Source organism: Panthera tigris, chromosome E2 (assembly GCF_018350195.1).
Source record: "Panthera tigris isolate Pti1 chromosome E2, P.tigris_Pti1_mat1.1, whole genome shotgun sequence".
In the NCBI taxonomy this organism is placed as follows: domain Eukaryota; kingdom Metazoa; phylum Chordata; class Mammalia; order Carnivora; family Felidae; genus Panthera; species Panthera tigris.
Window position 1 is genome coordinate 33,861,305 of NC_056674.1, and position 17,077 is coordinate 33,878,381.

General features: G+C 50.4%; 1 protein-coding gene across 12 annotated transcripts in view; it reads left to right on the forward strand.

Moving 5' to 3' along the window:
- NLRC5 (NLR family CARD domain containing 5) overlaps nucleotides 1-17,077 on the forward strand; it is an 87,061-nt gene that overhangs the window by 26,684 nt on the left and 43,300 nt on the right. For 5 of the 12 annotated variants that reach the window (XM_042970042.1, XM_042970031.1, XM_042970034.1 and 2 more), the window contains exons 4-14: nucleotides 1,428-1,734; nucleotides 2,548-2,640; nucleotides 6,623-6,703; nucleotides 7,775-9,449; nucleotides 10,463-10,546; nucleotides 10,693-10,776; nucleotides 12,147-12,230; nucleotides 12,351-12,440; nucleotides 13,180-13,239; nucleotides 14,969-15,034; nucleotides 15,484-15,567. In XM_042970042.1, coding sequence (XP_042825976.1) covers nucleotides 1,440-1,734; nucleotides 2,548-2,640; nucleotides 6,623-6,703; nucleotides 7,775-9,449; nucleotides 10,463-10,546; nucleotides 10,693-10,776; nucleotides 12,147-12,230; nucleotides 12,351-12,440; nucleotides 13,180-13,239; nucleotides 14,969-15,034; nucleotides 15,484-15,567 — 2,696 coding nt within the window. In that variant the 5' untranslated portion in view covers nucleotides 1,428-1,439. The remainder of the gene's footprint in view (nucleotides 1-1,427; nucleotides 1,735-2,547; nucleotides 2,641-6,622; nucleotides 6,704-7,774; nucleotides 9,450-10,462; nucleotides 10,547-10,692; nucleotides 10,777-12,146; nucleotides 12,231-12,350; nucleotides 12,441-13,179; nucleotides 13,240-14,968; nucleotides 15,035-15,483; nucleotides 15,568-17,077) is intronic. The other 7 variants (XM_042970038.1, XM_042970039.1, XM_042970035.1 and 4 more) reach the window with 6 other exon arrangements.

A 17,077-nucleotide genomic window follows, 5' to 3' on the forward strand; every position in this document is an offset into this window, starting at 1 on the left:
GGGACTTAAGGGAACAGCTGCCGTCTGAACCTCAGGATACATAGTCCTGTGCCCCAGCCTCTGGGAGTTGCTAAGGCTGCTCTTGGGTGAGCCTCCCACTCTTCTCAGAAGTAGGGTCTCCACAGATGTGGGGATTATATGAGACACATAAAGCACTTAGAACGTAGTATGTGCTTTCTAAGTGTTTGCTACTGTTGTTAAGGAAATAATGCCAGAAAGTTCATCTGGAAATGTTACAGCATTTTCCACTATATCATGGACCACCAATTAGTTAACTAATTAGTTAACAACTAATGTTGTTTCAAATTTTATGTATATAAAAAGTCTTGAGGCGAACAGCTTTGCAATTAAAAATTTTATGCACACCTATAATGATATCCTAAGGTTAGAGTGCTAGGAACAGACTTGCCGAATCAAAGGGACTGCATATTTTTTAAGCTTTGCTATGTAAGTGCCCCTGGCCTTATATTGGTATTCCTACCAGCAGGTTGAGAGTGCCAGTTTAGAAAAGGAGAAGTTGCTTAGAGAGAGAGCGATGGTTTGTGTTAGATTGGATTCGATTTCACTGAGTAGCAAAAAGCCCTAAAAAATAGTGCTTTAAATAGACATGTATTTCCTTGTCATGTAAGAGAAATTCAGGACAGGTGGAAAGGCTTACCTTACACCTTCTCTGCACTGGCTTCCACCTCATGATCCAATATGGCTGCCCAAAGTTCAGCCATCATGCTGACATTCCAAGCAATAGGAAGAAACAAAGATGTACAACACTTCCATCTATATCCCATTGGCCAAAACTTAGTAAGATGGCTAATTCTAAATGCAAGGAAGGCTGGGAAATAAAGTCTATTCCAGATGACCAGGAAATATTCAGGGGTTCTGGTCCTAAGGAAGAAGGGAAGAACAGATTTGGGAGGACAACTATTTGTCTCTGCCATGAGCTTAGCTCAGACAGAGAGCAGCACAAACAGGTCCATGGAAACAAGAAAAAATAAAGCATCCTTGGGAACCATCTGCAGGAGATAAACTGGACCATTGCAGAGCCAGGACACGGGCACGGATAATTGGGGGATGAGGAAAAGAAGCAAACTGTTCTCTGGGACCAATCCCTGGGCACAGGCATTGAGACTCCGTGAAGAAGCCACTTGTCTGCCTATTTACTGCCCCCCAGATATGGGAGGTGGTTCTTGACTACCCTCTTTGGCTTCCTTGCAGCTGAATTGTCCTCCTATTCACCTGCCTCTCAGCTCACCTGTCCTCCAACTCACCTGCCCCCCCATCCCCGCTCACCTGTCCTCCAACTCACCTGCCCCCCCACCCCCGCTCACCTGTCCTCCAATCTCACCTGCCCCCCAGCTCACCTGTCCTCCAACTCACCTCTCCCCCAGCTTTTCTGCTCCACAGTTCACCTGCCTACCCTATCCCTGCAGGGCCAGCTCCTCATGGACCCCGTTAGCCTCCAGCTGGGCACCAAGAACCTGTGGAGCTTGCTCGTGAGGCTGCTCAGCAAAGACCCACAATGGCTAAATGCCAAGGTGAAGTTCTTCCTCCCCAAGATGGACCTGAGCTCCAGGAGCAAGGCCGAGGATGCCACGCAGGGTGTCATGCTACAGCTCAACAGACTGTACACTCAAGGTCAGGCCACTTGGCAGGCGTTCATCCACTGTGTGTGCATGGAACTTGACGTGCCGCTGGACCTGGAGGTGCCGCTGCTGAGCACTTGGGGCCATGGAGACGGTAAGGGCAGGCATAAGAGGCACAAAGCAGCCAGCCAGCCCCCTGCCATGGGAGCCAGGGAGGCCAGGGGAAGGCTGGGACCCACCCAAGTTACACAAAGACGACATGGTCAAGCCAGGAACAAAATTCTATGTTTCTGAGCACTTTCCAGAGTAAATTCCCTATTTTCACCATATCAGCTGGGGACCTGGAAGATCCCTTCTTCCACCCTGCTTCACCCCAGTTACCTAGAAAGGCTGGATGCAAGGAGAGAAAGGACCAGTACCTACTTCCAAGCAAGAAATTCCAAATAGCCCATAATGCTCAAGATGTTTCTTTCTTCAGCACAGTCAGGAGCAGTTGCGGGGAGAGCCCTTTGACCTCTACGGGTGGGCAGGTGCATTGAACGCTGTTCAGTTCTGTGGGTGTTTCTTGGCACCTTCTACTTACACAGCGTCGTGCGGAAACAAAACATTGAGGGCCAACAATGTTCCTGGGGAGGAAGTGAGAACTCATAGAAGAACTTAGCACACGACAGAGCGTAGGATATGCAGGGGGGTTCACAGTGCGCATGCAGGTGTATGATCACACACACCTGTGCACAAACATGCATACACGCAAGCATAAGCACATACCTATCCGTGCACAGACCTGCACATACGTACACATTTCTGCCGGCAACTGCCTTCACCAGTTGTGTCCCCCACAGATCGTGGAGCGTCCACTTTATTGCTCCCCTGCTGGGGACCTGCCCTGAGGGATGAGCCCTGAGAGCTGGTCCTAGGGCATCCGCTGCATCCCTAGACCATGTGGCACTCTCCCCTTCTCTTTCAGGGTTCCCCAGCCAGCTGGAAACTGGTGAAGAAAGCCAACCTGAATCTCAGCTCCACCACGGTGAGAGCTGGGGTTGTGGAGCAGGAGGGGGTGGTAAGCATGCTAAGTCCCCACCTCAAACCCGGAGGAGGAGGATGGTGGTGGCCAGCCAGCTGCTTCCCTTACACCAGCCTCCTCCACCCTCTAACACATTCGCCTGTACCCCCGCCCCTCCCCCTGGCTCCTAGTCCCGCCTCCTCCCCCTCTGCACCTGTTAAGGCTTTGGCCTGTTCTGATACAACCTGTTCCCAGGGGATCTAAGCTGGAACCTCCAGAGAGAGTCTGAAGTTGACAGCTCCTGGGCACCTGCCAGAATCATGTCTCGTTTCACTAGGAGAAGTGTGTTCTCACTTCCCTGTCCCTAAGCCTCAGGGCCTCATATTCCAAACCCACAGACTCAGGCCTCCTCCTCATTTAGATACCTTGGGCATGATGCTGACCCACGGACTACTGTCCACACTCTGGAACCTCTGACTGATTTTTTGATGGAGTGCGGCAGGGATGGGGGTGGGGGGTCAGCAGTTAAATGGTGACCACCTCAGGATTTATTCACTCTATTCTCCAAACCTTTCTTTATGTTCATTTTTTTTTAAACTGTGGTAAAATGCACATAACATGAAACTTCTATCTTAACCATTTTTAAGCACACAGTTCAGTGGTATTAAGTACACTCTCATTATTGTGGGACCGTCTCCACTACCCATCTCCAGAATTCTTTCTGTCTTGGAAAACTGATACTCTATCCCCATTAAACACTAACTCCCCATTCCCCTCTTCTCCAGCCCCTGGGCCCTTTTACTCTCTGTCTTCATGATTTTCACTACTCTAAGTACCTCTTGTAAATGGAATCATTTTGTGACTGGCTCATTTCACTTAGCATAATGTTCTCAAGGTTCCTCCTACATGTTGTGGCAGAATTTCCTTCCTTTGTAAGGCTGAATAACATTCCATTGTATGTGTATACCACACTTGACTTACCCATCCAGCCACCGATAAACACTGGGGTTGCTTCCACAGTTGGGCCATTGTGAATAATGCTGTTGTGAACGTGGGTAAACAAATATTTCTTCAAAATCCTGCTTTCAGTTCTTTCTGAGTATATATTCAGAATCCAGGGTCATATGGTAACTCTATTTTGAATACTTTGAGGAACTTCCACACTGTTCCCACATTGGCAACACCATTTTGCATGCCCACCGACAGTACACAGGGGTTCCAATTTCTCCACATCCTTGCCGACCCTTGTGGTTTCCTGGTTTGTTTGTTTTTTACAGTAGCTATGGTGATGGGTGTGAGGTGGTACCCATCTCACGGTAGTTTTGCTTTCCATTTCCCTAACGATTGGTGATGTCGGCCATTTGTGTGTCGTCTTTATAGATCAGTCTCTTCAAGTTCTTTGTTCTGTGGTTTTAATTGCCTTGTTTGTTTTGTTGTTGTTGAGTTTAGGGGGTCTCTATATTCTGAATGTTAATCCCTTTTCAGATACAGGTTTCACAGATACCTTTCATTCTGTAGGTTCTCTTTTTACTCTGTGGATAGTGTCTTTTGATGCACAAAATGTTTTTCACTTTCATGAAGCCTGGTTTGTCTGTTTTTTTCTTGTGTTACCTATGCCTCGGTGCCATATCTGAGAAATCATTGCCAAATCCAATGTCGTGAAGCTTTTGTTTTATGTTTTCTTCTAAGAGTTTTATTGCTTGAGATCTTATATCTCAGTCCTTGATCCGCTTTGAGTTAATTTTTGTATATGATGTTAGGTAAGGGTCCAACTTCATTGTTTTGCATGTGGATGTCAAGTTTCCCCAGCACCGTTTGTTGGAAAGATTGTCCTTTCCCCATTAAATGGACGTGGCACCCTTGTCAAAAATTATGTGACCATATAAGTGAAGGTTTATTTCTGGACTGTCATGTCTGTTTTTATGCCAGTGCCACACTGTTTTGATTGCGTAGCTTGCTTGTAAGTTTTGAAATCAGGAAATGTGAGTCCTCCAACAAGGTTCTTCTTTTTTCAGGAGTGTTTTGGCTCTTTGGGGTCCCTTGAGATTCCATATGAATTTTAGGATACGTTTTCCTATTTCTGCAGAAAAGGTTATTGGGATTTGATGGGAATTTCACTGAATCTATAGATCATTTGGGGTAAGATTGCCATCTTAATAATAGTCTTCCAATGAGCCTGGGATATATTTCCATTTATTTATGCCTTCTTTAATTTCTTTCAACAATGTTTTCTACTTTTCATCGTACAGGTTTTCCACCTGTTGGAGGTTAATTTTTAACCATTTTATTCTTTTGATGCTTTTGTAATTTCCTTTTTAGGTGGTTCCTTATGTGTAGAAATGCAACTCATTTTTGTGTGATGACTTTGTATCCGGCTACTTTGCTGAATTCATTTATTCTAAAAAACTTTTTTGTGGAGTTTTTAAGGCTTTCTACATATAAGATCTTCTCATCCATAAACATGTTTTACTTCTTCCTTTCCAATTTAGGTGCCTTTTATTTCTGTAGAAGTATGGGCTTTGAACTTATAGCTGTGCTTGGCATTAACATCAACAGGCTTTAACAGAACAGCCACTCCATAATCCCAGCTCCCCAGCAGATCAAAACTATTTGTCCTGGTCCCTGTCCCTTCTGGCTTAAATCATTGAACTGGCATAACTATCACATGGCTATGACCAAGCCCGATTGATATTTAGCCAGTGAGTCCCTTATTAATAGAGAACTTGGGGAGCCTGGGTGGCTCAGTCGATTATGTGCCTGACTCTTGATTTCAGCTCAGGTCATGATCTCACAGTCATGGGATCAGGCCCCGCATCGGGCTCTGTATTGACGGCGTGGAACTTGCTTGGGATTCTGTCTCTCCATCTCTCTGCCCCTCCCCCACTTATGGGCACACGCTCTGTCTTTCTCAAAATAAATATATAAACATTTTTTTTAAATAGAGGACTTATTGGAATATTAAAATACTCTCAAACAGGTTCCAGTTCCTCTTTGGGATCCCTGAGTCTCCTGTAAGCCAGCACCTATAAAAAGTCAACCAGGGAGTGCCTGGGTGGCTCAGTCATTGAGGGTCCAACTCTTCTTTTTTTTGGTTTTTTTGTTTTGTTTTTTTTGAGTGTCCCACTCTTGATTTTGGCTCAGGTCATGATCTTATGGTCCTGGGATTCAGCCCCTGCACACTGAGCGTGGAGCCTGATTAAGATTTTTTTCCCTCTCTCTCTGTCCCTCTCCTGCACTCTTGTGCATGCATGAGCTAGCTCTCTCTCTCTCTCTCTCTCTCTCTCTCTCTCAAATATAAACAAACAAATAAATAAAATCTTTTGAAATAAATAAATAATAAAAAAAATTTTAAGTTAACACCTGGCAACGCAAGGGACCTGTCAGGGCTGCTCTGATTGGTCACTAATGCCTGGCTGTAGGAATATCCCACATTACTTCTTCAAATTCTTCCCTAAGTCCTCTTTCCCTTCTTCCTCCCCTCTGTTCTTGCTCCCTTTCCTTCTTGTTTTCCTTCTCCCTTTCTTCCTTTCCCAACCTCTTTAGAAAGGCATTAAAGTGACTGTTGACAATCCATAACCCGACAGGAATTCGTGAAACCATTAAGGGAAGCATTAAACCAAATGTGGAAGATGTGAAATGAGGGCGATAAAACACACGGGCACAAGAGAGAGGGCACAGGCCTGGCCCATTGGAAACTCCACTTTTCTAACCAGCAGTGGCCTCGACAGACCTGGGTCTTTCCCAAGCCATGCAGTGCTTGGGGCCACGTGTTCCCAAGGCTGCTGGCTGTGGGCCCAGCTCCCTGCAGCCTGGGAGATCCCCAGCCCAGAGCCTCCAGGCCTCTAACATAGGCCTGAGACCCACTTCTGCAAACAGAAGCTGGTGTTGATGCAGCCTTTGCCCGTCGCTCAGTCCCTAGGTGTGGAGACACTTGTCTGCCTGCTACGTATTTGTGGACTGGAGCTCCCCAAAGGTGCTTGGTGCCCCCTCAGCCCAGGCTCCCAAACGTCATCCCTTACCCTTCTTTCATTCTTTCCAGGCCTCAAGCGGCCTCATCAGAGCTGTGGGTCCTCACCCCGCCCGAAGCAGTGTAGGAAGCAGCAGCTAGGTGGGTACGAAGGTGAGGAGAGACCCAGACGTAAGGATTGGATTACCTTGGGGCTAGGGCACAGATCCTGGACTCTGTGCCCTGTTGACAAGCCTCCAAGGGCCCGGTGACTCTTGTTTTCCAAGCTTCCGGTAGATATGGACTGGAGGTCTTGGGTGGGCAGAGGAGAGGCTGGGTCTGGCAAGGAGGACCTCCCCCACAGGAGGCCACAGGGCCTTCTCCAGAGATGGTGCAGCTGAAGAAGCTTGAAGCACTCCCAGTAGATTGTAGCTTCATCATCTGGGCTCTTACGGGGACTCCATTTCCTCAGGATTGAGGGAGCTTCAGGGAGGTGACCAGCATGACCTCAGACCTGGACCCTCAGTGGCCAGTTTAGAGATAGGCAGGATACCAGGGAGACCCCAGCACCACCGCAAGGCCTGGGGACGGCTGAGGACCAGCTAGGCCAGAGGGAGTGGAAAAGACAGAACTGCTCTCTTTTCTCTACCAGTTGTCCAGAAGGGTCCTTGTTCACAACCAGTTATCCCCAGTATCCCCTGACAGTGGCTCCAGTCCTTCCCCTGGGCCACCCAAGATCTCCCAGTGATCCAGCAATTAAAAAGTTAGTACCTCGCACAGTAAGGGCCCAGCTCCAATTCCGACTGGTCAGCGCTTGGGCCTACAGGTTACTAGCGCTCACCCCTGGGCATTGCAGCCCCAAAATATTAGGGAGAGCAACGGGCTACTGAGATACACAGTCTGTTCCAAGAAGATGCTGCAAAGGGAGTGATCCACTTTTCCTCCCCATCTCATTGAAAGCTTTACATGTATACTGTTGCAGAACAAACAGAACCACGATCCATGCTTCCCCGGTCGGACTTCCCTATTTAAATGGCCCAAAGGCCATTCTACAGAACCTGTGCTTCTGTAGAACCAGTTCCTTCTAGGGATTTGGTTGGTACAACAGCCCCCGTGTGCTCTTGCCAGCCCTCCCACACCTATATATACACAGCTGAGGCCACAGGCTCCCAACTGCCGGTACTGGGGTGAGGGGACCTGGGGGTGGGGAGCTCCAGCCTTCATGCCTCTCCCTGCCCCTTGCAGAGCTGGCCAAGAGGTACCTGCAGCTGCTGAGGAGTTCTGCCCAGCAGCGCTATGGCAGCAGGACGCGCCGGCCAGGGCAACCCCTTGCCTTCCACCAGGCCTATATCCCGCCAATCCTGCAGTGGAGCCGGGCCACAGCACCCTTCAACACTCAGGAGGGGGCCATCCTGGGGGACCCCAAGGCAGAAGATGGCACTGAGGCGAGCATCCTGGACCTCTTCAACACCAAGGCCGACAAGGGTCCGAGGGTGACGGTGCTCCTGGGGAAGGCGGGCATGGGCAAGACCACACTGGCCCACCGGCTCTGCCAGAAGTGGGCTGACGGCCAGCTGGACCGCTTCCAGGCCCTGTTCCTTTTTGAATTCCGCCAGCTCAACCTGATCACAGAGTTCCTGACGCTGCCCCAGCTTCTTTTTGATCTGTACCTGAGCCCCGAGGCAGGCCCCGACTTGGTCTTCCAGTACCTGGAGGAGAATGCTAAGGGAGTCCTGCTGATCTTTGACGGACTGGACCAGGCCCTCCACCCCCATTCCAGCAAGGACACTGCAGGTCCTGAGGCCCCAAGTCCAGCCCTTGCCCTCTTCTCCGGGCTCTGCAAAGGGACCCTCCTGCCTGGCTGCTGGGTATTGGCCACCTCCCGTCCAGGGAAGCTGCCCGACTGTCTGCCCACGGAGGCAGCCATGGTCCACATGTGGGGCTTTGACAGGCCACGGGTGGAGGAGTACGTGGGCCACTTCTTCAGTAACCAGCCGTGGCAGGAGGCAGCCCTGGCAGAGCTGAGGGAAAACAGACATCTCCAGAGCATGTGCGCGGTGCCCGCAGTATGCCAAGTCACCTGCCTCTGCCTCTACCATCTGCTCCCAAGCAGCTCTCCAGGCCAATCTGCGGCCCTTCTGCCCACCGTGACTCAGAACTATGTGCAGCTGGTATCTACCCTCGGCCCCCGTGGGCACCCGCTTCCTGAGTCCCTGCTGGGCCTCAGTGAGGTGGCCCTGAGGGGTCTGGAGACCGGGAAGGTTATCTTCTCTGTAGGAGACATCCCTCCCCCCATGATGGCCTTTGGGGCTGCCCTTGGCTTGTTGACCTCCTTCTGCATCTGCACAGGCCCTGGGCACCAGGAGACTGGCTATGCCTTCACCCACCTCAGCCTGCAGGAGTTTTTTGCCGCCTTGCACCTGATGGCCAGCCCCGAGGTGGACAAAAATGCACTTGCCCACTATGTCACCCTCAGTTCTCGCTGGGTGCTGCGGACCAAAGCTAGACTGGGCCTCTTAGACCACCTCCCCACCTTCCTGGCTGGGCTGGCGTCCCGCGCCTGCTGTCCCTTCCTCAGCCACGTGGCACAGAGGGACGAGGTGTGGGTGGGTGCCAGGCAGGCTGAGGTGATGCAGGCCTTGAGGAAGTTGGCCACCCGCAGGCTCACGGGACCGAAGGTTGTGGCACTCTGTCACTGCGTGGGTGAGACCCAGGAGCCTGAGCTGGCCAGCCTCATGGCCCAAAGCCTCCCCTGTCACCTGTCCTTCCACAATTTCCCACTGACCTATGCTGACCTGGCTTCCCTGAACAACATCCTGGGGCACAGGAATGCCCCCATCCAGCTGGATTTTGAAGGCTGCCCCCTGGAGCCCCACTGCCCTGAGGCCCTGGCAGGCTGTAAGCAGGTAGAGAATCTCAGGTGAGCTGTTCTTGCTGAGGGAGGCTGGGTACGAATCTCAAACATCAGAACAGATAGTCTGAACTACCGCTTAGCCTGAGAGCCGGTGGGGAAGCTCCATGCCTCGCCAAGACCTTAGGGTCCAGTTGGCCCTCCTTTTGCTGCGGTTGCTAGGCTTTTAGTCTCCCCCTCCCTCTCAGCCGTGAGCTGGAGCCTCCGCGTCCAGAGGTGGTTTGACTTCTGGCAGGCTACTTAACCTCTCGGCCTGAGTTTCTTCCTCCCTAAAATGAATTCGTGGTGATACCAACTGCGTGGGGTGGTTGGGAGAGGGGGTAAGAGAATACGGGGAAGACCCTCCTTAGCCAGTGCCTGGCTCATGGTGGAGGCTCAGTATGTGTAGTAGTAGCTGGAGAAAAGGTGAGGCTCATAACAGAGAACCCTTCCCCCTGAATACAGTGGGTTAAATAATGTTGAATTTTGTTTCACTGTCACGGGAGACTCAGAGGTCAGTGGTCCAGGTCAGTGAGATGGCTCAGCTCTGTGTGGTCCTGCGGGGACCCAGATCCCTCCCACTGTCTCTCCATCGTCTCCTTGGGCGTCTGAATCTGCATGGTCAAAGCTGGGTGATGGGCATATCCGTGTTCTGGCTTAGGGGAAGGGAAGGGGAGCATATACTCAATACACCCAGCGTATTAAAGCCCACACACGTGGACACAGAGCACATTCTTTCCACTCACATTCCAGTGGTGACAACATAGTCATATAGCCACCCTGAGCTGCAAGGGAGGCTGGAAATGCCATCTCTGACTGGGAAACCACGTTCCCAGTTAGAGCTCTATCAGTGGAGAATGGGTTTCAATGGACAGTTAGCAGTGTCTGCCATAATATGTATTTGTTACTACTACAAACAGCAACTACTGCTACCACTATTAACATAACTGCATTCAGTTCCATCAGTCAGAGGAGGGGTGGGTGATGGCCTCTAAGCCCTGTTCCGCGCTGATCCTCTGCCATCTTGCCTCTTCCCGTGGCAGCTTTAAGAGCAGGAAGTGTGGGGACGCCTTTGCAGAAGCCCTCTCCAGGAGCCTGCCGACAATGGGGAGCCTGAAGAAGCTGGGGTGAGCCAGGGCTTGGGTCCAAGAGGAATCCTCAGCCAGAGATGCCTGGAACTCTCCCCTCTCCCTTCAACCCTGCACAGGGCAGATTCCTGGCCTACCCCCTTTCCCATCTCTGTTCCTTCCCACCCTCTTTGCTTATCCTGTAGGTTAGTGGGAAGTAAGATCACTGCCCAAGGCATCGGCCGCCTGGTGCAGGCTTTGCCCCTCTGTCCACAGCTGGAAGAGGTCAGGTGAGTGATCTCCAGGAAGACCTGCTGGCTATGGGGACCAGTCACTTCCCAGGTCCCTGTGCACCCCCTGGAGCCTGTGATGAATCCTGCATATTCCATCAGGATCTGGCCAGTTGTTTTTCAATGGGACCCGGAAAGGGGAGGCATAGATCCAAGAACTGTGTGGGGCTGGATCCAAACACAAGGCTCCCAAAGACCCTAGAGCACTGCTTCCCTCATCTAATATTTTGCTCCATCTTTAAGGAGCTTGAATTTTGAGGCCCTCTTTCCGTGACCCTGAGAGAAGGGATAGCAGCGTGTAGGCAGGTGTTGGGCACTGTGGATACAAGTAAGTGCATGAAACAGACACATACCTTCACACTCATACACATATGTATTCACACTTGCACTCTCCTGCTCTCCTGACCTGCACATTCATAGGTGTGCACACATGCATGCACACTTAGATCCACGTACACACTTAGATGCAATTACACACTAACTAAGCACATGAGCACAAATATACTCCTGCCCTGTGTTTGTGATGAGTAACCTGAGAGGGGTGGAGCCAGGGAACCTTCTCAGCAGTTCATTGGCAGAACCATCACTAGCTTATATGGCACCTTTATGAGACTTAGAAAAAGCATCCATTCATCCAGAGAGATGCAGCCTGGCACTAGGTTGTACTGGTTGTTGAGTGGAGTGTAGGACCTCAGCTCCTATTCCCCACAGCTGAGTGCCTTTATGTGGGATCACTAGGTGATAGGAGAAAAGATTAAGGTCACTCTCAATAATCAGGAAAAACAGCGCTAACAATTCACATTTCCAAACCTTTGCACTGACCAGAGCAATCATGCACAAAGGTACCCTCACACTTCTGTCCCTCCAGCTAGGAACTCAGGCAAGGCTGGGTTGTGGACTCCATTTGACAGATGGAGTATGTGAGCCTGGAAAGAATGTGCTCGGACTAGGGGTCAAGGCCAGAGCTGGGGATGGAGGCAGCATCTCCTTTATCCAGTCTAGACTCTGCTCATCACCTAGGAGCTGAGAGGCCCTAATAAACTCCAGCCTCAGGCACATCCCAGACATAGCCCTGAGAGCAGGGTGCTGGGTGTCCTCATTCCGCTTCATGAGACCTTCACAGCCCCATTATCTGGATCTCTTGGGCCTAGGCAGGAGCTCCCCTTTGGGGCTGAATAGGGACAGAAGTGAGGCTGGCAGAGGGCCTTTCCACTTAGCTGGGTTTACTGGATACTGTGGAGCAGGCCACCAACACCTTGTGGGCCTATGACTTGTGTCTCCTGCATAAGGGCAGCCATATCACCTGTCAACTGGGGCTCCCAAATCCCCCAACTCCATGGCTGAGGGGCTGGGCCTTGGTCTCCCTGCAGTTTTCAGGACAACCAGCTCAAGGACGGGGTGTTGCTGAACATTGTGGAGGTGCTTCTTTGTTTGCCGCGGCTCCAGAAGCTTGAGTAAGCAGTCTTTCCACCCCTTTGCCTGAGTCACCTTCCTCCCTGGAGAGCGAAGAAAGTCTCTTCAGGAGCCCATGGGATACAGGGTTCACTCCTGACACCCTTGCCACAATCTTGCAGCCTGAGCCGCAACAGTGTCTCCATGTCAACCTTACTCTGCTTGACAAAGGTAGCAATCACAAGCCCCGCTGTCAGGATGCTGCAGGTCAGGTGAGCAGGAATGGAATCTGGGCCTCAGGGTCTTGAGAAAAGGGGAGGGGAAGGTAGTGGGTGGGAAAAGGAACACCTAGTCTGCAAGATCTACATGTGTGGGCACCTGAATTTGTTTTATTCATATCGGTATCTCCAGAGCCTAGTTCAGATATGGCACCTGGTACTCAGTATATAGCGGATGGATAGAAGGATGGATGGATGGATGGATGGATGGATGGACGGAAGGACGGATGGACGGATGGTTGAATGAGTAGAATAATGGACGAATAGATGAATGGATGGACAGATGGTTGAAGGAATGGATCAACAACAGATCTAGGAAGCATAGGCCTAGCCCAAGGGATAATTAGCCGCATGTTGCTCTCCATGGTGCTGAACTAGGGATACCTGTTTGGATTATGGAGTAGGTTAAGTGCCATGCAAACCTAAAATACTGTAACTCCCATAAAAACTCTTTGCATTCCTAATTTTTAAAAGTCTTCTCTGGAAAAAAAAAAAAAGTCATCTCTGTAAAAATTGCTTTCCTGACTTTTAAAAACACTCTTTAAGTATTCATCAAGCAATAGCATAGTCACAATTTTAATTTCTGATTTGGGGCACTTTTGCCAGTTGTTTCTCTGTTGATTACAAAATCAACCTTTTCTAGATGTTTGGAACAGCAAGGGGTGTGCAGGCAGGGGGTGATGTGCTGGTTTCCAGTCCACTGGTTTCATGGCTCGGTATCTGACTCTTGCAGGGAGGCGGACCTCATCTTCCTTCTTTCCCCACCCACGGAGACAGCTGCAGAACTTCAAGGGTAAGAACGTAGAAGGGGGGGTGAGTCTGGGCTCATTCTTAAGAGCAGTCTGGGCTCAAGCAGTTGCAGGGAAAGGTGGGCAAGAGAACACATGAAGAGTTGGAATGTGGGGCTGCTTCTTGCTATGGCTGCCCTGAGAAATGACTTACTTCTCAGAGTTGGCAAAGAACTTTAACTTCCTCTAGCATATCTTGACCACATCTGGCCCCTGTGATGAGGGAGCATCCCCAGAAGTCTCAGAGCAAGGCAGGCCCTTAGGGAAGGCATGAATATACTGTTAGGTTGGCATTAGTATGTGGAGAACACCCTGGAAAACTCTTCCATCTAAAAAAAAGGGGCCTGGGTAGTTCAGTCACTTGAGTGTCTGCCTCTTGATTTCTGCTCAGGTCATGATCCCAGGGTCATGGGATCAAGCCCCATGTCGGGCTCCACACAGAGTGTGGAGCCTGCTTAAGATTCTCTCTCTCTCTCTCTCTCTCTCTCTCTCTGTCTGTCTCCCTCTGTCCCTCCCCCATGCTTTTGTGTGCTCTCTCTCTCTCTCAAAATAAATAAACAAATAATAAATTAATAAATTAAAAAATTTTAAAAAGAGAAGACGATGATACCTGCATCTCAGAGTTACTCTGAGGATTGAATGAATTAACGCATTTAATGTACTTAAAATACTACTGACATCCAGGTGACACTCAGGTGCTGGCTATTCCAGCTGTGCGTGGATTCCAGCTTGGCTAGTCCTGCATGGGTGAAGAAAGGGAAATTGCCTTTCCATGAAAGAACATTTACATCTAGGCTTCCTCATACCCCTTCCTGGCTGAGACACACAGACAGATGATGTTGTATGTCCTTGGGCAAGTCTTTTCTCTGAGCTTCAGTTTCCTCGCCCATACAATGATCCTGTAGGACCAATGTCTTTTTCTCCTCCAACTGTATAGCTGTGATGCCCAATATGGTAGCCACTAGCCACATGTGGCGATTCAGATGTATATTAATTAAAATGAAGTAAAGTGAACCTTTAAATTTATCAGTCACATTAGCCGCATTTCAGGTACTCAATGACCATGGGAGGCTAGTGTCTCCCGCAGCAGGTGGCACAGATATAAAACATCCTCATCATCGTGTAAAGTTCTTTTGGACAATGCCAATCTAGAGGTCTGTGAAAACGTAGCTAATAATGTTCCAGCTTCTCGGCAGCCTCCAACCCTCCCCTGGCCCAGTGAGAGAGAGCCTGGGTGTGCCCTGGCCCCCACAACCTGGACCCACACACAGTCCATGCTCCCAACCTTCTGAACTATAGGTGGCACATATACAAATGGAAAGCGTCAACATTGAAATAGCAGCTTCTTTTTACTAAGCTTCAATTTTGTGCTTATGCGGGGCACTTGACCATGCATCATCTCATTTAATCCTTCAATCACTCTGTGTTAGATATTGTCGTCCCATTTTGGAAAAGAACAGTGGAAGCTCAGATAGGTGAAGTGACTTGCCCAAGGCCACACTGCTATATATAAGGCAGAGCCAGAATTTGAATAAAGCCTATTTGACCTCCAACCTTTTGCTCTCCTTGCTCTGCTGAATAACACCTTCAGCACCTTCAAACAACTGTCTTTGTTACTCATTCACTTTGGGTCATGCTGCACGGTCTTCAGCCCCTAGAACCTAAAATAAGAGGTTTGGCTCATCAGGTCTTAGACTCTTAAGCCAAGGCCAGTGTTGGATTTGCTCTTTGCAGGGCATCAGACCTACAGGGAAATGCCAGCCAGAGGAAAGAGGCTCAGAGCAGAAGCCTGGCACTCAGGTACCTCTGTGGGCTCCATTGCCTTAAGGGGAGGGATATAATATGAAAGGAGGTGCCTTCCCAGGAGAGGTGTAGCAGGGGCAAGGAGGATAAAGGATAAAGGCATGGAGCAGAGAAAGCACATGAATAACCCATCCTGGCTTGAACAAGGAGCATCTGTTATAACAACAATAATTATTATAATTTAATGAGCCCTTGCTGGGCACTTTACCTCATTGTAATTCGTTTGAAAACCCTGCAAAGTACGCTTTATTCTTCCCATTTTATAGAGGAGGAGACTGAGGTTAAGTACCTTGTCCAAGATTTCCCAGCTACCAAGAAGCAGGGCCAGGATGAGACCCCAGGTCTGTCTGCCTCCTGGCTCCCACACCTGGCAGTGGTCCTTGGAGCCGGAGGAGGCATGGTGTAGCTTCTTGCCCTGAGCCCCTCTGCCTCCACCCTGACCTCAGGCTTCAGCAGTGTCAGCTCAGGGTCCATGATGTGCAGGAACTCATAGCCCAGCTCCAGGAAGGCCCCCACCTGGACAAAGTGGAGTGAGTATCATGGGAAGTTCTGGGGCGGAGAAGGGTGGCGGGCAGGGCAGGGTCTGAAGGGCCTCTACTGTGTGTGTGAGCATGGTGTGAGGAAGGGCGTGTTGCCTCATTAAGAATTTGGGGGACGCAGATATCATAACAGCTACCACTATTTAGCATTTGCTCTGGCCAGGCTTTTTTACAAACATCCTCGTATTTAATCTCCCCATCTCCTTGACGTAAGTGCTGTTTACTACACACATTTCATAGAAGAAGAAGTTAAGCCACACAGAGGTAAGTTTGCACAAGGTCACACAGCTAGGAAGAGTCCAGGCCAGGGTTCAAGCTCAGACAATGACTCCCACCGGCCTCGTCCCCATAACCAGTGTCATCGAGACCTGCAGAGCAGAAGCCTCATCGCACCTGTCTACTGGACCACAACTCTCAGGTGCCCTCACCCTGTCTTCCCTCACCCAGAGGAGAGTGAGACCACCTTCTCCTTTGGGGCTGGAGAAATTCCATTCATGTCCAGCTCCTTGAGAGTAGGGCTTGGGGATTGGTAGAGGTCCTGTCGTGTCATCCGGAGAGGACCCCTGCCAAGACCATTCCAGGAAATCAAACGGGCACGAGGGTGGAGTGATGGAATGCCATAATGTGTTTTGAGGTGAGTGGCCCCACCCCAGGGAAAGATGGACAGGTGAGGGCCTTGGTGACCAAAGCTTGAGCCTTGACTTGGTCCTACTGGGAGAACCAAGACAGGATTAGGCGTTTTTACCAAACTCGCATGCTTCCACCCACCTGGCCGTCACCAAGCTTGCCCCTCCCCCAGTGCTCTCACCTGCAGTATGACCCCATCACCCACCTGGCTACACAGACCAAACACCTCTCAGCTCCCTTCCCCTCCCCCCATAGCCAGTCCGTGCCAAGTCCACCTACCCCTCACGTAGCTCTCAAAACCACCCTCTTCTCATCCACCTCTCCAGTCTGAACCACTCTCATTCCTCACCTGGATGACCCCATCAGCCTCCTCACTGGGTCCCCTGCTTCCACACTGGCCACCTCCACCGGGTAAAGAGTGAACTGCACTCCACTGCTGCCTGCCCCCTTCACTCCCTCCCGCTGCTCAGGATAAAGCCTGGACGCTAAAATCCTGTGTGATCCGGAACGCTGCCTCCAACCCCCCAAGCCCCAGCTGACCCTGCCCTGCCACTGAAATCATCGATCCTGACACACTGTCCCCCTTTCAGGTCCTCCTGTGTGCTACACCACAGGGCCTTTGAATGAGTTGTGCCCAGTACCGGGATCACCTTTCCCCCATCTCTCGCCCACCCCTTACCTACCGAGCTCCTGGTTTTTTCAAGCAAGTCGTTCAAACATCAGGGAAACTTCCCTGATCCCCAGAGTAGATCTGATGCCCGTATGACTAAGGAGTTTATCACAAGAAGCAGTTATGCAGATTGAAGCGTAAAGAAACAGCTGAGGGCGAGGCCTTGGAATCAGGCTGCCTGGGTTCAAATCCCAGGTCCCCCTT